Source organism: Nerophis ophidion, linkage group LG08 (genome assembly GCF_033978795.1).
Source record: "Nerophis ophidion isolate RoL-2023_Sa linkage group LG08, RoL_Noph_v1.0, whole genome shotgun sequence".
NCBI classification, from domain to species: Eukaryota; Metazoa; Chordata; class Actinopteri; order Syngnathiformes; family Syngnathidae; genus Nerophis; species Nerophis ophidion.
Genome location: NC_084618.1, coordinates 29,157,802 through 29,182,688, shown reverse-complemented (window position 1 = coordinate 29,182,688; position 24,887 = coordinate 29,157,802). Strand labels below are relative to the sequence as shown.

At 41.2% G+C, this 24,887-nt stretch overlaps 1 protein-coding gene across 12 annotated transcripts in view; it reads left to right on the top strand.

The window, feature by feature from the left end:
- The window catches only part of rapgef1b (Rap guanine nucleotide exchange factor (GEF) 1b), a 145,355-nt gene that overhangs the window by 101,030 nt on the left and 19,438 nt on the right, over window positions 1-24,887 (top strand). For 2 of the 12 annotated variants that reach the window (XM_061908220.1, XM_061908217.1), the window contains exons 4-14: window positions 399-555; window positions 627-715; window positions 3,037-3,192; window positions 3,465-3,515; window positions 5,963-6,077; window positions 6,146-6,332; window positions 9,339-9,857; window positions 10,991-11,193; window positions 17,141-17,302; window positions 21,146-21,277; window positions 21,626-21,718. In XM_061908220.1, coding sequence (XP_061764204.1) covers window positions 399-555; window positions 627-715; window positions 3,037-3,192; window positions 3,465-3,515; window positions 5,963-6,077; window positions 6,146-6,332; window positions 9,339-9,857; window positions 10,991-11,193; window positions 17,141-17,302; window positions 21,146-21,277; window positions 21,626-21,718 — 1,864 coding nt within the window. The remainder of the gene's footprint in view (window positions 1-398; window positions 556-626; window positions 716-3,036; window positions 3,193-3,464; window positions 3,516-5,962; window positions 6,078-6,145; window positions 6,333-9,338; window positions 9,858-10,990; window positions 11,194-17,140; window positions 17,303-21,145; window positions 21,278-21,625; window positions 21,719-24,887) is intronic. The other 10 variants (XM_061908218.1, XM_061908221.1, XM_061908222.1 and 7 more) reach the window with 10 other exon arrangements.

The window sequence follows — 24,887 nt, the reverse complement described above, 5'->3', positions numbered from 1 at the left end:
GAATTATATTTATATAGCGCTTTTCTCAAGTGACTCAAAGCGCTTTACATAGTGACACCCAATATCTAAGTTACATTTAAACCAGTGTGGGTGGCACTGGGAGCAGGAGGGTAAAGTGTCTTGGCCAAGGACACAACGGCAGTAACTAGGATGGCACAAGCGGGAATCGAACCTGCAACCCTCAAGTTGCTGGCACGGCCATTCTACCAACCGAGCTATGCCGGTTGGTAGATTTTAAGAAATATTTTCTCGCGGCCCAGCCTCACCCAGTTTCTGCATCCAGTGGCCCCCAGGTAAATTGAGTTTGACACCCCTGCTTTAGAACCATATGTTCTCTTCACCCCTTCCACATAAACGTCACCTTCAAAATGGTGTTCTTCACTAATCTCTTTCAACAGTTCAGCCTTGTCTTCCTGCCACAACCGCGTGTACCAGAGTCTGGCTAACCTCATCCGCTGGGCCGACCAGGTGATGCTGGACGTCATCGACCTGGAGGACAAGGAAAACGTGACCTCGGTCACCAACGTCATCAAAGCGGTGCTGGACGGCGTGAAGGTAAGACGTTGGTCATGTCAGGCGGTGGTTTTGGAACGGCCGGCTGCAATTCAGTGACGTTGCGTGAACAGGAGCTGGTGAAGCTGACTATCGAGAAGCAGGAGCAGCCATCGCCCACAAGCCCCAACAAGCCGACGCCGCCTGTCGCCACACCAGAGAGGTGAGCGCGCTAGTGTTTGTGTGTGTGGTAGAGACACGTACACAAGTCGTCTAAGGCAGTGGTTCTCAACCTTTTTTCAGTGATGTACCCCCTGTGAACATTTTTTTATTTCAAGTACCCACTAATCAGAGCAAAGCATGTTTGGTTGAAAAAAAGACATAAAGAAGTAAAAGACAGCACTACGTCATCAGTTTCTGATTTATTAAATTGTATAACAGTGCAAAATATTGCTCATTTGTAGTGGTCTTTCTTGAACTATTTGGAAAAAAAAGATATAAAAATAACTAAAAACTTGTTGAAAAATAAACAAGTGCTTCAATTATAAATAAAGATTTCTACACATAGAAGTAATCATCAACTTTAAAGGGGAACATTATCACAATTTCAAAAGGGTTAAAAACAATAAAAATCAGTTCCAAGTGGCTTGTTGTATTTTTTTAATTTTTTTTCTAAATTTTACCGGTCTCGAAATATCCCTAAAAAAAGCTTTAAAGTGCTTGATTTTCGCTATTTGCGATGTGACTATCCATTTCCCTGTGACGTCATATAGTGCTGCCAATGTAAACAAACAATGGCGAATACCACAGCAAGATATAGTGACATTAGCTCGGATTCAGACTTGAATTTCAGCGGGTTAAGTGATTCAACAGATTACACGTGTATTGAAACTGATGGTTGGAGTATGAAAGTATTGAAGAAGAAACGGAAGCTATTGAGCGAATAGCTATTGACGCTATTCATAGCCATAGAATGGCCGAATAGCTGCGTTAGCATCGCCGGTAAAATGTGCGGACCAAACGATCGGGACTTTCGCATCCTGTGACACTGGAGCAACTTAAATCCGTCGATTGGTAAGTTTTTTTTCGCATTAAATGTGGGTGGAAGGAAACGTAATATAGTTGCAAATGCATCTGCATGTTATCCATACATCTCTGTGCCATGTCTGCTTTAGCACCGCCGGTAAATAGCATGTTAGCATCGATTAGCTGGCAGTCAACATCAACAAAACTCACCTTTGGGACTTCGTTGACTTTAGCATTGCAAATGTATTTGCAGGTTATCCATACATCTCTGTGCCATGTCTGCTTTAGCACCGCCGGTAAATAGCATGTTAGCGTCGATTAGCGTAGCATGTTAGCATCGATTAGCTGGCAGTCAACATCAACAAAACTCACCTTTGGGACTTTGTTGACTTTAGCGTTGCAAATGTATTTGCAGGTTATCCATACATCTCTGTGCCATGTCTGCTTTAGCACCGCCGGTAAATAGCATGTTAGCGTCGATTAGCGTAGCATGTTAGCATCGATTAACTGGCAGTCACGCCGCGACCAAATATGTCTGATTAGCACATAAGTCAACATCAACAAAACTCACCTTTGTGATTTGGTTGACTTTATCGTTGCAAATGCATCTCCAGGTTATCCATACATCCCTCTGCCATGTCTGTCATCGCCGGTAAAATGTGGAGACACTCTGGCACATTCAATGGGGGTCTGGCGGCAGACACTTTCGCATCTTCGGGCCAGTGGTGCAACTTGAATCCCTCCCTGTTAGTGCTGTTACACCCTCCGACAACACACCGACGAGGCATGATGTCTCCAAGGTTCCAAAAAATAGTCGAAAAAACGGAAAATAACAGAGCTGAGACCCAATGTTTACAATGAGTTGAAAATGAAAATGGCGGCCGTATTACCTCGGCGACGTCACATTCTGACGTCATCGCCTCCAGAGCGATAAACAGAAAGGCGTTTAATTCGCCAAAATTCACCCATTTAGAGTTCGGAAACCGGTTAAAAAAATATATGGTGTTTATTCTGCACCATCAAGGTATATATTGACGCTTACATAGGTCCGGTGATAATGTTCCCCTTTAAAGTGCCCTCTTTGGGGATTGTAACAGAGATCCATCTGGATTCATGAACTTAATTGTAAACATTTCTTCACAAAAAAAAGTATTTAACGTCAATATTAATGGAACATGTCCACAAAAAAATCCATCTGTCAACACTGAATATTGCATTGTTGTATTTTTTTCACAGATTATGAACATACATTCATATTTTGTTGAAGTATTATTCAATAAATATATTTATTAAGGATTTTTTGAATTGTTGCTATTTTTAGAATATTTAAAAAAAAATCTCAAGTACTCCTTGGCATAACTTCAAGTACCCCCAGGGGTACGCGTACCCCCATTTGAGAACCACTAGTCTAAGGCCCTACTAATTCTGAAACAGGTGCTAAAACATGTGCATGAAAAGTTGTAGAAAAAAGGTTGTAAGTAATAATAATAATACAAAAAAATGATGTCCCGTGTGTAGCAAAGTGCCTTCTGAGATGCCTCTCCTAGAGCGGGAGTCGGAGGCCTTGAAGGCGGCTCCAGCGGCGGCTCCTGCCGAGGCCCCCCCGGATGCAACTGATGAGGAAATAGCCCCCCCAAAACCTCCCCTTCCTGAAACCAAGATGGCGGAGCTCAGGTGCATTTAATACTCTCATAACAGTTTTTTTTTTTCTGCGACCCACCTTGAAACCCTGCGGTAGCCTTTTTTTAACAGAAGTGGTTGTTTTTACGTCAACTGTTTCACTTTCTGGAATTGTCTCTCACAGCTCAAAGGAGTATATGTGTGTGTTTATTTAATTTAACATTTTTGAGTTGAGTTAGTTATCACTTATTTTGTTTGGTTTTTGTTTTTTTACATTTTTTCTCTGCCTGACTCATCCTTTGTCTGCCTTTGGGTTCTGGCTACAGAGCACAGTTGAGTTCTGACGCTGGCCAAAGGAAACCCTCTCAGAAGGAGAAGTATGTTAGCGCCCCAGCATCACGTGTTCATTACAACATACTCCCCACCTGCCTTCATCAAGCTTCTGAATTGGATAGACCTGCATGCCTCCCCCCCAACATTTGTTTTGTCTCGGACAGTCCTTGAGATCCAATCAGAAGACGGTCTTTTGCATGAGTGTGTGAGACTCACCAATGCAGTGTCCTCCCACATCATATCGTGTTCTGCATTATGCCCCATTTTTGATGTACCCAGATGCAAGTATGACGGCATGAAAAACAGTACCTGCTCGTGTCGTAGCTAAGAGGGGCTAATATTGTAGAGATCGACCGATATGGGTTTTTCCAGGGCTGATACCGATTATTAGTAGTCAAGGATAAACGATTTTTGGAGGCGTTATTCATTTGCAGTCAAACTTTTTTAAAAGGGAACTGCACTTTTTGTATTGTTCTCAATCGTTATGATCAGGTTTTTTTAGGATTTTAAAGACGATACACGCTTGAAAGATGCCTCTAATGGGAGTCACCATTGTAGCCTTCTAAAACAACTTCAAAATCTTCCAAGTACATATATTTAGTTACAGGCATGTTGATAACAATTTTTAATAGGTACAATTTTTACCGTATTTTGGAACGTCTTTCCTCAGTGCATTTACTTCCATTTCCATGGCAGCACGCTTCAGACTTCCGGCAACAAATGTGTTTTCCGACTTCCGGAAACAAACATGAGCGTTTTCTAATCAATGCAGACTTGGTAACAGACAACAAAGACGACTATTTTTGGACAAATAAGGATTTTCAACCTTATTTTTTTTAAACGGAATATACGGACAATGAACTATTGGTCATAGAAGTGAGCACGAAGAAAAGGATGGAACGTTGGTGCGGAGAGGGAGAGGTCAGCGTGACTTACTGGTGTAAATGTGGAATTTAGAGCCAAGCTATGCCGACATAAATATTGTGCTTACCCAAAGTCCACTTCAAAAAATTTGTGAGTCACAACAATATTGACCATAATACATGCAGCACAACATGCTTGTTACTACAACTACATACAATATCTTGCTAGCTCTGTACAAACAAACCATGAAATCTGGGCTAATACTTTAAAGATACTGTATTATGATTGTTAATGTATTTCAATCATTACAGATTGGTGTCCTATCACATTGTGTTGTGCATTAAAAACTCAAAAGCCATTCAGCTGCTGACGCTTACAGGTTAATACAGTACCATGCCGACGCCATGACAATGTTTTTCTATGCTAGATAAACAGTTCCTCTGTGTTCGCTCTTACAATAACAATGTCTCTTCAGCTTGGTTATTATACAGGTTACGGAACGTAAATGAAGTATCGTTTGCTGTTTTTGGATGCATTTTTAAAGTGATTTAGCGGCAGAATGGATGGCTCCCATTAGCTCCATTACCAGCCACCAAGAGCGAGCCGATTTTTACAGATTAGAATGCAAAAAAAAAAAGTTGTGTCTTATTTCTCTCATTAGGATTGTGAACGATAGGCAAAATAAAATAAAAACTGTGAATAGTATGCATTCGTTAGCAGCTGGACTTTTAGGCTTTGAGTAGTTTTTTAACTTTTTTTTTTTTTAGGAAACATTAGACCAGTAGCGACGTAATGTTTTATGCGGTGCTAATATTGTGGTACATTTAGCACCAAAAAACATCCAGAGATTTCTCAAACCCTTTTATTACATGTGTTTAATGTTGCAGGTCAGAGGAGCATCAACATTTGCATTTCAAAATATGAGAACTCTCCTTAGAAAATGTATATAAATAATGATAATATAATAATCATAATAATTAATTAGATTTTCTATCGCGCTTTTCTATTGTTAGATATTCAAAGCACTCACAGAGAAGTCAGAACCCATCATTCATTCACACCTGGTGGTGGTAAGCTACATTTGTAGCCACAACTGACTGAAGCGAGGCTCCCAGTTTGCGTCTACGGCCCCTCCGACCACCACCTATCATTCATTCACCAGTGTGAGCGGCACCGGGGGCAAGGGTAAAGTGTCCTGCCCAAGCACACAACGGCAGCGATTTGGATGTCAAGAGGTGGGGAGCGAACCTGCAACCAGGTTTCTGGCACAGCCGCTCTACCCACTACGCCATGATGGGATATAAATAACTTTAACACTCTTACTAATATGCACCACACTGTGAACCCACACCAAACAAGAATGACAAACACATTTCTGGAGAACATCCGCACTGTAACACATTATAAACGCAACATAACAAGTTCCCAGAATGCTATGCATCCATGACTCGTTCAGAATATATTATACACCCCGATAGCACCAAAACGATATATGCCAAATATCGGGACCACCGATAATCGGTCGATCTCTAATCGTCCTGTGGGGGATGTCTTTTCTTCATGTGTTTGCGCGTGAAGATGTTTTGTGTTCTTATTCTGTTCCATTGCGTCTTTTTATCTGTAACAGTCCTCCACCAGCCCTCCCCCCGAAGAAGCGTCAGTCCGCCCCCTCGCCAACGCGGGTGGCGGTGGTGGCCCCCATGAGCCGAGGCTCCAGTTTGCCCTGCAGCGTCCACAGACAGGTGACTTTGTCATGAGGCTGACGAACAGCGAGGGCAGACGAAAGCAACTTATCTTTGTTTGTTTGCAGCAGCAGGACTACGAGCAGGAGTTCCTTCACAGGCGTTTCTCGGGGGGAAGCCAGTCGTACGGGGGCGACTCGCCACGCCTGTCGCCCTGCAGTAGCATGGGCAAACTCAGCAAGTCAGACGAGCAGCTTTCTTCCATGGAGCAAGACAGCGGACAGTGTTCTCGAAACACCAGCTGTGAGACGCTCGGTACGAGGCCAAGACCTACATATTGCAGATGAACCTCTCCACCAGGGGTGTTTGATTGATTGATTGAGACTTTTATTAGTAGATTGCACAGTACAGTACATGTTCCGTACAATTGACCATTAAAAGGTAACATCCGAATAAGTTTTTGAACTTGATTAAGTCACGGTCCACGTTAATCAATTCATGTCAAACTAGTATTTATTGAGGGCCTCATCGCAGTTATAGCTGTCCTCAATAAACCACTTGAAGCAGTTATTGTCTATAAATGTATAATCGCTTCATTATAGTATTTCACATTGGTTCTTAAACCAGGTTCGTAAATAGAAAAGTTTGTAAAGTGAAGCAAATTTCTGCTTATGAAACAATAGAAATATGAATAATGAATTGACAAAAGTCCAGATTATATTGAAGGTTTGTAAACTTTGAACACAATATAAAGTGCTATACAGTACTGCATATCAAACAAGGATATTTTTCAACAAGCTAAAACAAGACACATGGGGTAAGTACCCTAGGTGCCCTTGCAAACAATCAGAAATTACAACCATTCTTAACTTTGACAATCAGCATAATCAGCATTTCAAAAAGTCAAATCCACTTCAATTAAGATTGGCAAAAGTCCCTCCATGAGCTGCTTCTCCTGAGAGGAGAGAAAGGAGCAGATAGAGGGAGCAATGGCGGGAGCGGGGGCGGTGGTGAAGTGTGTGTTCTCTCGGAAGAGGCGCCGCTAAATGAGAGGAAGTTTTCCCCCCTGCTGTGAAATAAAACCACTTTGGCATCTTTTTCCAGAAAAGTCCGTTTTCATCTCAATTAAAAACCTGGTGGGGTACGAAGCCGGCTTCCTCCAATCTCATCACTACGAGCAAGCACAAAACGGCTGTCAGCGGGACACATAATGAATTAAGGAAGCTAGCATACACAGGCATAATTTTCACACAGAAGTATTAATCAACAATACATCCATCCATCCATTTTCTACCGCTTATTCCCTTTCGGGGTCGCGGGGGGCGCTGGCGCCTATCTCAGCTACATCGGGCGGAAGGCAGGGTACACCCTGGACAAGTCGCCACCTCATCGCAGGGCCAACACAGATTGACAGACAACATTCACACTCACATTCACACACTAGGGCCAATTTAGTGTTGCCAATCAACCTATCCCCAGGTGCATGTCTTTGGAAGTGGGAGGAAGCCGGAGTACCCGGAGGGAACCCACGCATTCACGGGGAGAACATGCAAACTCCACACAGAAAGATCCCGAGCCTGGATTTGAACCCAGGACAGCGGGACCTTCGTATTGTGAGGCAGACGCACTAACCCCTCTGCCACCGTGAAAATACTGTCTTATATATTTTTACGTACATAGTGATGCATTACTTGCTTTGTAATCATAAGTCAAGGTGATAAGCATTTGTAAAGTTTAATTAGTTATTTGACCAAACTCCTAACGTAAAATACTTGTATCTCAAATCAACATCGCCCATTGAAATTAATTGAAATCCATTTGATTGGTGGTTGGCCCCGCCATAGCATCAACAATTTAACATGTAACAAGCGTTATAAAAAGAAAAACAAACTTAGAGATAAGTATTTTTCGAAAAACAATACAATAGAAAGTACCACAAAAACATACAGTAGTTTATGAAGTAATGTAATAATAATATATAGTACTTACCTTGGAGAGCAAACTTCCATACGTTCTTTGAGCTTCTTCTCTGGCAAACACACAATTAGCCTTTTCTACATATTTTCATGGATAAATGTTCGCCGTTTAGATATTATTTAAATGTCCTTCTCTGGGACGAAGCTCCTGCTTTATTGTAGTGAAGACTAGAAGTGCTAGGCTCCAACTGTCTTGGTCGGTCATGTTTTTAATGATTTCTTTCTTTAATCAATCTCATCCACTTCTTCTCAACACTGTCCTTCACACTCACTTTGTTTGTTTGCAATAGTTGGAAAACAAAGTGTTGTTGATCTTTAGCTATAAGCCTATGCTAGTTAGTTAGACCAGATGTTTGGGGGGGGGTGGCAGCGGCGATGACCAAGAAGAATGCGGCGTTGGAATATAATTACAACACTTTATGTACATATTTATATACATATTTATATAATATTTATATAATATGTAACTAAAAGCTCCATTCACAGACAGAGTCCCATTGCTTTTATGAGCGGTCGAGCGAGTCAAAAGCCGGAAAATTTTTATTTATTTATTTTTTTGTAATTTTTTTTTTTATTTGTGGCGGCCGTAATTCTTTCGTGGCGGGCCGCCAAAAATAAATGAATGTGTGGGAAACCCTGTGTTTTTTTTATAGACAGAATAGGGCAACTCCTATACACTCCATTGCAAGCGGACTCTTGATTACGTTTAAAAAAGTACATCAGTTGTGATGTCTTTCATAATGATTTCAAACGATAGGCAAAATTCCAAGAAAAGTGCAGTCCCCCCTTTAAAAACCTTAATAATTAAAAAATAAAACTTACCACTATTATTGACTATACTTACTAGTTTTGTGAAAACATGTGATGCCCAAGAGCAGTATTTTTTTCTTCAGAAAAAATGTTGCCTAAAAACAAATTCTTATGTCTCACTGAAAAATGACTATCCGGGGGATTGCATTAGGTTTGTTTAAATGTTCTAACTAGAAATGAGAAATATATACTCGGTGATATTGTGAGTTTTTCCAGGGTAATTGATGCACATTCTAGGCTTTAAATGTTTGCTTTTGACAACAGTGCCCGAACGCAGTTTTTCAGGATTTTTAAACATATTGTTTTGTTTTTGTAGAACCTAATAATGCATATGTTCCTTCTTGACTGCACTTAAATGTAGAGTGTATTTATATTACTCATATATTATATATTATATATAATATATGTTATATATTATTTATTATTATTATTATTGTCTATTGTGAGCGAACTGTGGTGCTGAATTTCCCCCAGGGGTCAATAAGGTACTTTCTATTCTATTCTAATGTGCCCCCTTTTGCTTGATTTTTTTCAGACAACACGGAAAACTACGACCCAGATTACGACTTTCTCCACCAGGACTTGTCAGTTGGGGATAGCCTGCCTCCAATACCGGTGGGAGGTTGTCTCAGCCCTCTGCCCGAGTCTCACAGCGAGTCGTCCTCACCCGTCCCCGGACAGCATCCGTCACACCCCCGCTTCAGCGCGCCTCCCCCGCATCAGCCCCTCGACTACTGGACACCGCAGCCCCATCACAGCAACCCCCTGGCGCGCATCAGCGCCCCGCCAGCGCTTCCCCAGAAGAAGCGACGCAGTGCCCAGACGTCGCCCTTCCCGGACGTGGGCTCCAAGCTGTTCTACGAGCGCTACCCCTCCCAATACGACAACCTGTCAGAGGAGGAGCTGCACCCCACGCCACCGTTCCCACTTTACACGCCCATTTCGCCCATGCCCCAGACAAACGGGGGTGTGTTTGCCGCCCAGTACTTGGCCAGCGAGAACGCGGATGTCCCCGCCTGTCCGCCACCACTGCCAGAAAAGAAAAGCAGACACAGTGAGTGAAGTTGGGGGTGGGTGGGGAAAGGAAGTTGCAAGATGTTGAAATGACTTGACTGAATAGAGGGCACAGAAGCGAGTGAAGGGACAAAGAGAGCAGGAGGGGAGAGTCTGGTTTGGGAAGTGGCTTCACTGAGGCATAGCTCATGTCAGGGAAATATTTCTTAGTGAATAGGAGGGGGAAGAGAATACCAGGATGTGCTACAATGGGTTTGGTCATTTCCTGACACGCCTTTGACATCACTTCCTGTCAGTCCATTATGTCATTCCATACATACGGATCAGAGTCATCAGAGAATCAGGGCCAGCCAGGTCATTGTAAAAAATGTCTCTACTAGGACTGTAACAATAAACGGTTTTACCGCGGTAAAACTCCCGATCGTTGGTGTCACCGTTTTAAATCAAAATAATCGAATAACTGCGACTGATAACTGCAGTCTGATAAACTCACGAACTGACAAGGGTAAAGGTGAAAATAAATACAAGACATTCTTTGCCCATTATGTTATACAAGCACATTGTTGTCTGAGTCACCAAACTATTCAATTGTGAAATTTGCTGTCTTAGCACAGATTGATCGATCCATACTCGAAGGAATACAACACAGTCAGAAGTGTTTTTTTAACAACTTTAATAACATAAAAGGTGGTGTCTACCACAGGAAGGGAACTTGCATCATGTCATATAAACTGGAAATAAAACCAAGTGAACACTTTATTAAATTAGCCCTTATCATTAAAAAATGTTTACATTCTACTTAAAAGGGAAAATAAACATATTGAAACACAGCTTTAATAATGCTAAAACAATATTTTGTTAATTTTGCCCACACCGTATAGTGTGTGTTTATTTATTTCAGTTATTTTCTTTTTTTAAGTACAAATTGTGAGTACTTTTTGAGCACCGCAATAATAATGATAATGTAGCTCACAATAATCATTATTATTGTTATTTACCGCCATTGTTAATTTTCATATTGTTACACACCTATTCTTACTGTACTTGGAGCGCTTCAAATATTATGTTTTAGATTAATAGGTTCAAAGGTAAAGTTGAGCGTTTGTTTGACACAAGCATCAAAAGCGTCTCTGTTTCACTAAAGTCACTGACACTACGTTCTGTTGTGTCCAGTCCTGCAGTACATGCAGTTTGTGGAAGACTACTCCGAGCCACAGCCCTCCGTCTTCTACCAGATGCCGCAGAGCGAGAGCATCTATGAGCAGCGCAATAAGCGCTTCCAGGAGGTCTACGGCTTCAACGACTCCTTCAGCAGCACCGACTCGGTCCACGAGCCCCTCCATCCCCCAGCACTGCCCCCGAAGCAACGACAACTGGTGAGAAATTCCACTGTGTGTGCTGGTGTGTGTGTGCATCAATCCGCCAGTTCAAAGGTTTTTGGTCTTTTTTGCTGGATTAGAAACGGTGTGCGTACTTTAAAGTACATTTCTGTGGAAATCCATAAAGCTTGCCGCTATCTTGTTATCAACTTCACCTATCTGCTTCCTTATCACTGTATCGCCACTCCTGCAAGCGGAGCAGACGTCTGTGCTGAGACAGTGTGTGGTTTTTATTGGGTGCTAAGATGAGACGTTATCTTCCAATCCTTTTGATCCCAATCAGGGATAGATGAAACAGCAATTAAAGAGTAAGAAGAGCAAGAGTACTGTAAGAAGAAGCCTGTTCCTGCCTGATCCAGTAGCTCATCAACACATCATTGGCAAGGTTCTACTCTAGATGAAGTCATCCAAGTAATGCTGGGCAATATGTCTGAAAACGATATAAGTGCTTTATGTCGGTCGATATCGATAATTATTGATATTTTTTATGAACTGTCAAATAGAAGGACCAGGAGAAAAATATATTACATGTAAAATTGTTATTTCAAATATAACCTTCTGATTATAATCCCCTCAGCTATCAAGGCAGTAAGGAAAGGAAATGTCAACACAAGCATGAAATACAATCAATGGCTTTGTTCACACTGCAGGGTTGGATGTCCAATTCAGTTTTTTTGGGTCAAATTCACTCTTTTTAATGACCATTCAAGTTACAAAAAAATGTGGATTTCTAATGTGAATGCAACCTGACCCGCATGGGGACGTGACGTCATGATGTCACACGCACTGCAATGTAGGGTTGCACGTAGGGCTGGGCGATATACCGATATACACGATATATTGCGGGTTTGTCTCTGTGCGATATAGAAAATGACTATATTGTAATATTCGAGTATTCGTTCTCACGCAGTTGTTTTTAGCTGTGGGCATTCCCACTCCTTCTTGTGTTTCCTTCTTTACAGACAGCAAGCACACAAACTTACACATGCACATACTGTCACGTCATACGTCATATACGTATACGCCCTCGCCCAGCAGAGAGGTAGCAGCGTGGCTGACGTGATGTGATGCTGGCGGAGTGTTGCGAGGGGTAATACGAGAGAAAGAAGGTGCGAATCTGGTAACAAATGAAGAAAGAATTGATTCCCAAGAAAAACAGCACGGGGTCCATCATCTGCCAGTGGTTCGGCTTCAAGCGGGAATATGTCGAATAGACAACTTTAATTCGTCAAGTGTGGGGCACAAGCGTTGCTACCAAAAGTAGCATTACTGCTAATATGTAGCATCATTTGAAAAATCACCTGCTAATAACTTTAATAAATATAGTTTTGGTAGATAAACTTAGTTGTGATTTCCTTCTCTGCATTAAAGTTTAAAATGAGCATAAAATATAATGCAGTATGAACAAGAATGTTTTATTGTAGACACATAGAATCACCATACTGTGGTGATTATATGTAACAAGTGTTCATTCAAGGCTAAGGCAAAATACCGAGCTATATATCGTGTATCGCGATATGGCCTAAAAATATCGCGATATTAAAAATAAAAAGGCCATATCGCCCAGCCCTAGTTGCACGGTATACCGTTACTAATAAAGTATTGTGGTACTAATCAAATGAAATCGGTATTATATCACCTTTTTTTAAAAAAACGGTACCACTTTGAGGCGGTGACTACAGGGCTAGGCGTATGATGTTGTGTCAAAACGCACACAAAGTGAATACAAGCAGTTACATCTTGGAGAGGAAAAATGGCAAAAAACTACAATTCTACTGGTAATAAAGAGAGTGCGTGAAGCGCAACATGAAGGTATTTGGGCTTCAAAACTAACAATAAAGGGGATGTTTTGAACAAGGAGGCATCGCGTTACAAGTACGGTTTTACACCTATCCTGCTTGTTTTCACTTTACAATGGGTTTGTAAGCTTCCACTCTTAGGCCGGAATGACGAGGCCATCGATTAGTTACAACTTTGTCACTTTACGTATAATTTCCACAGGCCAGAACCGGACACCCACCATGCTATTGACACTCCTGCTCATGCTTGCGCTACCTCTCCTAACTTGCCCACTCACTCACTCACTCAGGTCACTCACCACACATACTGCCATTCTTAAAGGAGCACACACACATACCCTACTCCCACAACAGCTGCTTTAAAGCACCTCTCCAAATGTGCCGATTAGTATTACCACCTTTGCTTCAAACTTCGGTAAACATTTAAATAATAAGAATTCAGATTTGCACAAGGAGTTTAAAGAGAGAGAAGTAATTAATATAGTTGTTAGACCTGTCCTGCTGTTCGGTCCAGTGCAGACTGCAGTCAAGGGCAGGCGTTCCCTTCAGGGTCGATGCCATTTCATTGCCTTTTAATTTACATTTTAACCTTGTAAAATTGTTCTTTGATTGTGAGTGTTTAATGTAGTCAGATTTTCTGTTCAAATAAAGCCAGTATTGACATTGTTTGTAGTTCCCTTTATTTGGAAAAGTATCAATATACATTTTGGTACCGATACAAATTATTGGTATTGGGACAACCTTACTGAAATTTTTCCAAAAGTAAACATGGCGCATTTGTTTCAATTTCAAGGGTTTTGTGTAATCAAAGTCAACATTTTCTGAACAGAATTATGGCGTGTATAAGATTAAGAAGGAAGAGGACACATATTTTGGCTGATTGATTGATTGATTGATTGATTGATTGATTGATACTTTTATTAGTAGATTGCACAGTTCAGTACATATTCTGTACAATTGACCACTAAATGGTAACACCCGAATAAGTTTTTCAACTTGGGGGTCCACGTTAATCAATTCATGGTAATTCATGCTCTGGCAGTTTGACAGGATATTTTGCTTCGATGTCTGCTTCAAGTGCATCTCTGTGGGCGAGCAGTGGTAAAACTTTCACGTGAGTTCCTAAAGCATATTATTTTCAACTGTGTTCTGCTTCGTTGTCAACTATTTCTTACATAACCGTCTATTTTGACGAATCGCATATATTAAAGTTGAAGTACCAATGATTGTCACACACACACAAGGTGTGCCGAAATTATTCTCTGCATTTGACCCATCACCCTTGATCACCCCCTGGGAGGTGAGGGGAGCAGTGAGCAGCAGCCGTGGCCACGCCCAGGAATAATTTTTGGTGATTCAACCCCCAATTCCAACCGTTGATGCTGAGTACCAAGCAGGGAGGTTATGGTTCCCATTTTTTTATAGTCTTTGGTATGACTCGGCCGGGGTTTGAACTCACGACCTACCGATCTCAGGGCGGATATACCCGGGTTATAACCACACACGAAAGAGGCCTTGTCGGTTATGAAAAATTCTGAATTGCACTGTTCAACTGTCGTGAAAAAATCCAATACAGGTCGCATATGGGCAAAAAAAATTTGGATTTGACCTACAGTGTGAACAAGGCCAATGTAAACACAATTTTAAAATCACATTGAACACTTAACAACAATAGTCTCTTTAAATGAAGGTGCAAAAATAAGGAATATGTAAGAAATGCTTAACAAAATAGTGAAAAGTGTGAAAATGTAAACAGAGGAACCTGAGAAGAACTATTTTCTGGAGATTTTGTGGCAGGAAGTCACGGCTGTGCTCTAAAGGGCGAGCGCGGGGCAAAGGTGGTCCACATTGGTCAGACTACAGTCTGTTTGAAACAATGCAAAAAACTGTCATACTGTTGGGGTGGCTTTACCTCTTTTTTTGACAATTTATCTGCTCTCTGCATTACTTATTTTTAGGTTCTCTTCTCACTCCATGCAAAACTACTTGATAGTTGATACTGTTACCTGATAGGCTGTTAGCATGTCACTCCTACCGATCAGTCTTCCTGCGTTCCTCGGCGACAAAGAGCGAGTGCCCTTTGTTTATGCAACCAACCTTGACTTGCAACTTCTAATTTCTTCCGACATACAGTAAAAGGAAAACATTTTTTTTGCGTTTTATCAAATGTATTTCTATCAATTCTTTGTCGATCGCAATATATATTGATATTGTTTTATTGCCCAACCCTGCGATCAAGTAGCTTAATACAGAGCAGTTTCTGTGACTTTTCACATTTTAGCACGTGTAAAGTGCATGCATGCGAAGATTGCTTTCCCCCAACAAATATCTGGCACTTTCTGCAGTTGCAAGATTTTTGCCGTTGCATAGTGTACAGCAGGGGTCACCAACGCGGTGCCCGCGGGCACCAGGTAGCCCGTAAGGACCAGATGAGTAGCCCGCTGGCCTGTTCTAAATATAGCTCAAACAGCAGCACTTACCAGTGAGCTGCCTCTTTTTTTACATTTTATTTATTTACTAGAAGGTTGGTCTCACTTTGCTCGACATTTTTAATTCTAAGAGAGACAAAACTCGAATAGAATTTGAAAATCCAAGAAAATATTTTAAAGACTCGGTCTTCACTTGTTTAAATAAATTCATTTATTTTTTTACTTTGCTTCTTATAACTTTCAGAAAGACAATTTTCGAGAAAAAATACAACCTTAAAAATTATTTTAGGATTTTTAAACACATATAACTTTTTACCTTTTAAATTCCCTCCTCTTCTTTTCTGACAATTTATATCAATTTTCAAGTATTTTTTTTATTGTAAAGAATAATAAATACATTTTAATTTAATTCTTCATTTTAGCTTCTGTTTTTTCGACGAAGAATATTTGTGAAATATTTCTTCAAACTTACTATGATTAAAATTCAAAAAAAATATTCTGGAAAATCTAGAAAATCTGTAGAATCAAATTTAAATCTTATTTCAAAGTCTTTTGAATTTCTTTTAAAATTTTGGTTCTGGAAAATCTAGAAGAAATAATGATTTGTCTTTGTTAGAAATATAGCTTGGTCCAATTTGTTATATATTCTAACAAAGTGCAGATTGGATTATAACCTATTTAAAACATTTCATCAAAATTCTAAAATTAATTTTAATCTGGAAAAATTACTAATGATGTTCCATAATTTGTTGCAATGACAATAAAGACCTACCTACCTACCTAAATTCTTTTTTTAATTTTTTCAAAAAGATTCGAATTAGTTCGTTTTTCTCTTAATTTTTTCGATTGAATTTTGAATTTTAAAGAGTCGAAGTTGAAGATATCCGAGCGGTTTAAAGGAGGAGAAAACACACACAAAAAAATTAAATTTAGAGACATAGTTTATCTTCAATTTCGATTCTTTAAAATTCAAAATTCAACAGAAAAAAATTAAGAAAAAAACTAACTAATTCGACTAGTGAAAAAAACTAGTGTGAAAAAAGTAGTGTTTTTTTCATCATTTATTCTCTACAAAAAACCTTCCGTAAAAGGAAAAAAAATGTACGACGGAATGACGATCAGTACCCAAGAAGTAGCTTATGGTTTCAAAAAGGTTGGTGACCCCTGGTGTACAGCATATCGCTTTTGTGCCGCCACAAAAGGCCCAATCTGGCCTTGTGTTTTGGACTGAATACATGGCCCATCGGAATAATCCAGTTTGCCTGCGCCATAATCCCCCGCTCCAAACATACAAGCTTTAGCGACTTTACCCTGCTTTGCCAAAAAAAAAGGCAAAAAGTAATTTTCCAGTGTGTGTGTATAGAATGTTCGTGTGGGGGGAAAAAAATGATCCGATCATATTGGCTATGTATGAAAGTGCTTTAGTTGGCCTCAATTCTGTAAAGCTCTTAAAGCCCGCAGCATTAAAGGAAGCTTTATTGGAGTGTCACGATGGATGCGAAAATGACCTGGATAAGTCACATGACCTCCAGTAATTAGAGCTTTCTAGGAAGACTTCTCTTATCACACTTTTTCCTGACTTGATGACACAGCTACTAAACTTTGATTAAACCTGCGCTAAGTCACTCCTGCTTTACTAGTTTCATCAACTGTTTCTTCTTCCCTTTCACTCACACCCCCTTTCTTTTTCTGCGCTTCTTTCTCTCTCCCTCTCAGGCCTCCCACTCCTCCTCCCCCTCATCCTCCTCCTCTTCCTCTCTCTCCTGCCACCTCCAGCCGTCTGTGGCGGCCATGGAGGAGGCGGGCTCTGGGCTGGGACTCAGCATGTCCGCCTCTAGCTCCTACCTGATAGGCCAAGCCGCGTTGACCACGCCCACGGTGAGTTCCCTAGTCCTCGTCCTGCTAAACTCAAGATCCCCCACCCCCCAAACCCCTCCCCTGCTCGCTTGAGGTGCGGTGTGGCGGTCCTGGACCGGTCCAGAGTAGCGTGACCCGCGTATATGGTCCATACGTGACACGGCCTCTTCATGTGCGTGCTTCTGTTTTGACTCCTTTTGTCAGACCTAAATCGTGGACGGCGTGCTTTGCTGTGGTTTTTGTAAATCCCATGACTGCCATGTCTGTGTTGCATTGAAGCATTCCTCCATCCTTGTGTCTGTGACTGCTACTCACACACGTGGGCCAGGTCCTGCGAGGGTTGGTTGACCCAAGGCTTGCCACAACACGGCGCCGATCTCCCTGGGGGTGTATCTGCCGTGGAATGCCGCACCAGATGGACCTGATGGAAAACACATTCCTCATGCTTCTTTCCTCTCATCTTTCCACTTTCCTTCCTCCTCCACGCACGACATCGCCGCCCTGTGTCTCTTCTTTTTTTGTTTCTGTGGAATGTTTGCAATCTTTTAGCACAGCGACAACCAAGAAGGATGCTTTGCATCCGAGGAATTGAGTTCAGTCGGTTCTTCTAATGCTACGGTGTCTCGTTACATCATTCACACATTCGAATCATTTCCAAAGAATGAGCTTAGTCCTCCACATCATACTGCACGTCTGCGTGTGTTTGTGAAGGCATTTGTGTGCTATGCTGCAGCACAGCTGGAATGTGCAACATGTTGGAACAGGTGAGCGCCTGGCCTCCCTGCTCTCATCACACATCATTGCAGTTACCCACACTAACACTCACCTTCTCACCTAACCTTTTAGCATCTACTTGCCAAATTGTTGGGCACACCTCACTACAACTAAACAAGCAAACTGTTGCTCCATTTGCGTTTTTTAAATCCAACTTTTTCTTCAGGCAGATGTTTTTAAAGCCACAGCGTCCTCTGCAGGCGGCAATTACAAAGAGCTTTTGATTATTTAATAATCGCAGTGTTTCCCCTATGTGCAATTGATCGTGGTGTCCCGCTCCGGGAAAAGAAAAGTCGCCACGCCTTAAAAAATTGTATTTATTTTTTTACTAGGGTTATCAAGATATTCTTTTTTTAATCAGACTAATTTCACTCTGGAACTGTGATTAATCATTATTAAGCACAGCTTATTATTGGCTTGCGTGAATAAATTTGCTTTAGAAAATACTGCACAATTTGGATGCAATTGAATTTTGTTGGCAGAATGTCATACATGATTGTTTTTTAAATGTTTTACTGAACTGCAAGTCATTGGTTTGCTGAAAACTTGGTAACAGTAAATATAGTAAGAATTAAGTGCACTTTTTGAAAACCTTTGTACAAACCCCGTTTCCATATGAGTTGGGAAATTTTGTTTGATGTAAATATAAACGGAATACAATTATTTTCAAATCATTTTCAACCCATATTCAGTTGAATATGCTACAAAGACAACATATTTGATGTTCAAACTGATAAAAATAATCATTAACTTTAGAATTTGATGCCAGCAACATGTGTCAAAGAAGTAAGAAAAGGTGGCAATAAATACTGATAAAGTTGAAGAATGCTCATAAAACACTTATTTGGAACATCTCACAGGTGTGTAGGCTAATTGGGAACAGGTGGATGCTATGATTGGATATAAAAACAGCTTCCCAAAAAATGCTCAGTCTTTCAGAAGGAAGGATGGGGTGAGGTACACCCCTTTGTCCACAACTGCATGAGCAAATAGTCAAACAGTTTAAGAACGACTTTTCTCAAAGTGCAATTGCAACAAATTTAGGGATTTCAACATCTACGGTCCATAATATAATCAAAAAGTTCAGAGAATCTGGAGAAATCACTCCACGTAAGCGGCATGGCCGGAAACCAACATTGAATTACCGTGACCTTCGATCCCTCAGACAGCACTGTATCAAAAACTGACATCAATCTCTAAAGGATATCACCATGGGCACCACACTTCAGAAAACCACTGTCACTAAATACAGTTTGTCGCTACATCAGTAAGTGCAAGTTAAAGCTCTACTATGCAAAGCCAAAGCCATTTATCAACAACATCCAGAAATGCCGCCGGCTTCTCTGGGCCCGAGATCATCTAAGATGGACTGATGCAAAGTGGAAAAGTGTTCTGTGGTCTGACAAGTCCACATTTCAAATTGTTTTTGGAAATATTCGACATTGTGTCCTCCGGACCAAAGGGGAAGCGAACCATCCAAACTGTTATAGTCGCAAAGTTCAAAAGCCAGCATCTGTGATGGTATGGGGGTGCATTAGTGCCCAAGGCATGGGTAGCTTACACATCTGTGAAGGCACCATTAATGCTGAAAGGTACATACAGGTTTTGGAATAACATATGCTGCCATCTAAGCGCCGTATTTTTCATGGACGCCCCTGCTTATTTCAGCAAGACAATGCCAAGCCACATTCAGCACGTGTTACAACAGCGTGGCTTCGTAAAAAAAGAGTGCGGGTACTTTCCTGGCCCGCCTGCAGTCCCATCGAATATGTGTGGTGCATTATGACGCGTATTAATACGACAGCGGAGACCCCGGACTGTTGAAGAACTGAAACTCTACATAAAACAAGAATGGGAAACAATTCCACTTTCAAAGCTTTAACAATTAGTTTCCTCAGTTCCCAAACATTCATTGAGTGTTGTTAAAAGAAAAGGTGATGTAACACATTGGTGAACATGTCCTTTCCCAACTACTTTGGCACGTGTTGCAGCCATGAAATTCTAAGTTACCGTATTTTCTGCACTATAAGGCGCACCTTCAATGAATGGCCTATTTTAAAACTGTGTTCATATATAAGGCGCACCGCATTATAAGGCGCATAGAATAGATGCTACAGTAGAGGCTGGGGTTACAGTAGTTTAGGGAATACAGTTGGAATAAAAAAGTCTGCGTGCTTTCATTATTATTTTTAGTAAATGCACACCATCAGCATTAAAATTGCCCTTTTAACATGTGAACAAATTCAAAAACATTTTGATTCAATGTTCCAAACACTGCACGTAATCTTGACCTGATCAATCTTTTATTTGTTTGTAAATGCTCCAACCTTTGAACAATCATTCAAAGCAGCAACCTAGTAAACAAAGCGTTTTCCTGAACCAAAGATTGTTGAAGTCCGACACATCACTATTGCAATTATTTAAAGTTAAAGTACCAATGATTGTCACACACACACTTGGTGTGGTGAAATTTTGTCCTTTGCATTTGACCCATCCGCTTGTTAACCCCCTGGGAGGTGAGGGGAGCAGTGGCCAGCAGCGGTGCCGTGCCCGGGAATAATTTTTGGTGATTAAACTCCCAATTCCAACCCTTGATGCTGAGTGCCAAGCAAGGAGGTAATGGGTCCCATTTTTATCGTCTTTGATATGACACGGTCGGGTTTGAATTTAAAACCTACCAATATCAGGGCGGACACTTTAACCACTAGCCCACTGAGTAGGTCTATGGTTTATGGGGAAGAAGTAGAATTGTGATGAAACAAAACATGTTTTTTTCTCATTAGAAATAACGACATAAGAAATAGTCAGTTCCAGCATCAAACTTCTGTCCACACAAAACAGCAGAAAAAAACATAGCATTTTAGGTGTTTATTTTTTTTTGCTCTGTGTCCAACCTTTCCTCCTTTCTCTCCTAATCCAGGTCAACAGAATAGGAAAAATAAGTGTGAATTTAGGTCTCTTCAATTTCTTTCTGCATTTCTATTTTTTCCTGTTTTCAAAGCCACTCTGTTCTCTTCACGCTCTCTCTTTCTGTTTTGTTTCCTGTGTTTTTTTTTCCTGTCTTATATCCCTTCCTCGCCGATCGCACAGAGCGTGGACCAGGGCGCCCTGACCATCGCGGATGGTAGCGGGGGCGGGCCCGAGGCCTCCCTTGCAGCCTCCGCGGCGGCCGTCTGTCCTCCTTCCGAGCCGTCTCTCGCCGACTCTCTTCACGCGTCAGCGGTGAGCTCGCCGGCGGGCAGGGATGGGTGTTTTTTTTTTCCCCGCGTTACAAGCGTTGGCCGGCTGGACCGTGGGAGGGGAGCGGTTGGACAACGGCCATTTTTGTTTGGTTCTCAGTCAAAAAAGGCGGAAGTGACCGCTCTCATTCTCCCCGCCCACAAAGTCTGTCATCTCCGAGCATGTTGCACTCCTGCATGTTCTTCTTGCTAATGAAAACATGTTTAATGCACTCCAGTGACACCTGCTGGTCAGGATGACGCCCAGCAGCTCAGAAACACTATCGCCCCACCCTCTCCGCTGCCTCACATCTCGGTTTGTGTCCCCTCCTCTTCTTTCTCCCTCCCGTAGAGCGAGAGTGCGAATGACGAGGGTGGGGAGGGCGAGTATGTCAACTTGTACTCCTCCAGCCAAGCCAATGGCGAGCTGCCTCTCTCCCTCAGAGTAAGTAGCGGGTCGAAAGCGCAAGTCCATTTGAACGCCACTTCAGGGGTCAGTTTGTGCAGCGTGGTGTGAGCTTAGGGGCGGGGCTTCTAGCTCATGCACCTCCCTGGAAGTGAAGGCGTTGAAATGGAAGGTGAAAATGTGGTGGCAGCATGACTTGATCATGGCTACTTTTAAAGGGATTCTCCTGTTAAGTCCCCCTTCCTCCTGTACACTCGTGCATGTGGGACAGTGCTCCCGTCCAAAGGCAAAACCTAGTAACTCACTTCTAGCTGATTTTGAGAAAACAAAGGAAAACCAATCTATCTTGATGCTGTCTTACAAAGATTTACAAAGTCATCAAACGTATAGATGTTTTCTTGAGCTTTCATTTTCTTGCCGATTGAGCCACGGATTGAATCTGCTCTCATGAATGGTGCCCTTTCTCCAGATATTTTATCACAATCTCGGGTGGGCCCCATTCTGCGTTTGCTCATTGGGCAAGAGCCGTGTACAGCGTCCAGTTTTTATTTTGACCTCCACAGTTATCTGCCCAAAAGAGTATGCAAGGGGAAGAATCAAGAACAATACATTTAATGAAGGTGCTTGCAACGTCCTGGGCCAATCTTCCAAATATCCCCTCGTGCCATAATATCACATAATCAGGTTGACCGTCGGCCCCCAATCGTGCAAATGTCTCATTAAGGACAATAAGGCGACTGACAAAGAAGCTCCGATTGGTCCCTTGAGATACTAAGTTTTTCTGTTGTATCTACGCGGTTATGTGGTAGTTGCTAGGTCCTGCCATGCGCGTAACCGCTTACTTACGGAACACATTACAATATCGCATACACTAATGTAAAGCATATCACCTAGGAACTCCAAAATTATTATCAGCTGGGTTTTGACCAAAATTGAGTTACTGGGTTTTGCCTTTGGACGGGAGAGTGTATGTCTGTGTGTGTGGTCACGGTGCTGGTACTGTTGTGTAAACTTACGACGGGTGTAGTTGTGGTGTCCTCCTGCTTTTTTGGTTGTAATGTGGTGTTTCCTCATGGCTTAACTTGCCATACATTCAGACAGTCGCCATTGTTGTGTCTCTTCATGGGCCTCGGCCGATAATTAGGCAATTAGTGAAGTGAAGTGAATTATATTTATATAGCGCTTTTCTCTAGTGACTCAAAGCGCTTTACATAGTGAAACCCAATATCTAAGTTACATTTAAACCAGTGTGGGTGGCACTGGAAGCAGGTGGGTAAAGTGTCTTGCCCAAGGACACAACAGCATTGACTAGGATGGCGGAAGCGGGAATCGAACCTGCAACCCTCAAGTTGCTGGCACGGCTGCTCAACCAACCGAGCTAAACCGCCCCCCAATTAATCGAATGAAACATTCAAATATAATGTTAGGTATGGAGAACATACAAACCCTTGATTTATTGCATCACAGATATTGAAATTCAACGATTTGGTGCATTTGCAAACTGCTAAAAGGATGTACAAAGCAAACTATAACCTGCTACCTAAGAATGTTCAACAATTCTTCTCAACAAAAGAGAAGTATAACCGTAGAGGAAAAACTAACTTAAAACATGTGTATGCACCTACAACACTTAAAACTTTTGGCATATCCGTATGTGGAATTAAATTATGGAATGGATTAACCAAAGAAATCAAACAAAGCACCAATATAATTCAGTTTTAAGAGACTTTTCAAACTACAAGTGTTCTCAAAGTATAAAGAACAACAATTATCATATATATTTTGAACCTTGTTTTCTTAATTTTTTTGGGAGGTATTGACTATTTATTAGGGGTGTAACGGTAAGTGTATTTGTATTGAACCGTTTCGGTACAGGTGTTCGGTTCGGAGGTGTACCGAACGAGTTTCCAGTTTACTGCACGTTGCATTAACAATGCACACCGAAGCACAACACACGGCATGCTAGCAGCGACCGGGCTACGATGGGCTGACCATTCCTCCGCTTTTCACCGGATATGTCCTCTTTTACTGGGCTGTCCGGGTGGAGTTTCTTAAATGCCTCAAATGTCCAGCATTTTAAGTTAGGGTTGCGTGTATTTTCAATGTACGTTCTGGGTTAAGAAGGGGTTAAAAACAAAACTAATTGTGCACGCAGCAGCATCCGTGAGGGAGGGGCAGAGGCAGAGAGAGTGAGAGAGTTATGATAGACGCGCATGCGTCGCCAGACTCTGCTTTTTGGATTTTATTTTTTTTTATTTATAGCAGGGGTGTCAAAAGTGTGCCCCAGAAGCCATTTGCGGCCCACAGCTAATGTTTTAAAGGCCCACGGCACATTCTAAAAATACTATTAAAATAAACAAAAACATAAACAAAAGTGAAATAAAAATGCTTAAAGGCTAAATGTAATATAGAAAAAGTTGCAACGTTGACTAATAAAACAAAGCTGTTTTTTTTTTCTTTCAAACTGTCTTGCTCAAAACATAATATTGAATCAAAATCAATGTTATCCAAGGATCCGATTACTTCACATCAAATATTCCACTGAGAAAAATATTTTTGGTGGAAGATTTTGCAAATTGGATAAATAAATAACACAAAAAATTTATATTTTGTAGTTTTCTTACTGCATCGAAAATAAACAGAACCGTGACTTCTGAACCGATGTACTCACTGAACCGATATGTTTGTGTACCGTTACACCCCTACTATTCATGTATTTAATATTTGTTTACTTACTAAGGTATATTTATTTTTTATTTATTTATTTTCTGTTCTGTTACAAACAGAGAACAAGGAAATATTGGGAAAAAAAATGCTATGATATGAAAAGGAGTAGGATTAAATACGCTCTTCTTCTTCCTACTCCTTTTTGGACGTGCTGTAATGAAACAACTGGAAATATGCATTGAATTACATTGCATCGTACGCATATTCAAAATCAACTGAACTAAACTGTTTATGCCGGCATCGATTAATTGTAGGGTTGTAAAAAGATTCTTGAAAATCTTCCAATAATGCCATGACGCATGACGTGTCAAACAAAAAGTTGGTGTCGGTTTTTTTCTGGCTCTTTTGCTTTGGCGGGCCAGAAAATAAACCACATCACTCAGAATCCTGCACGCAGCGCGGTCTGCAATGCAAAAGATGTAATAGATAAGAGGATTGTTTTTTTTCAAAATCCATTTATTACGTTTTTTAAAGTTATGCT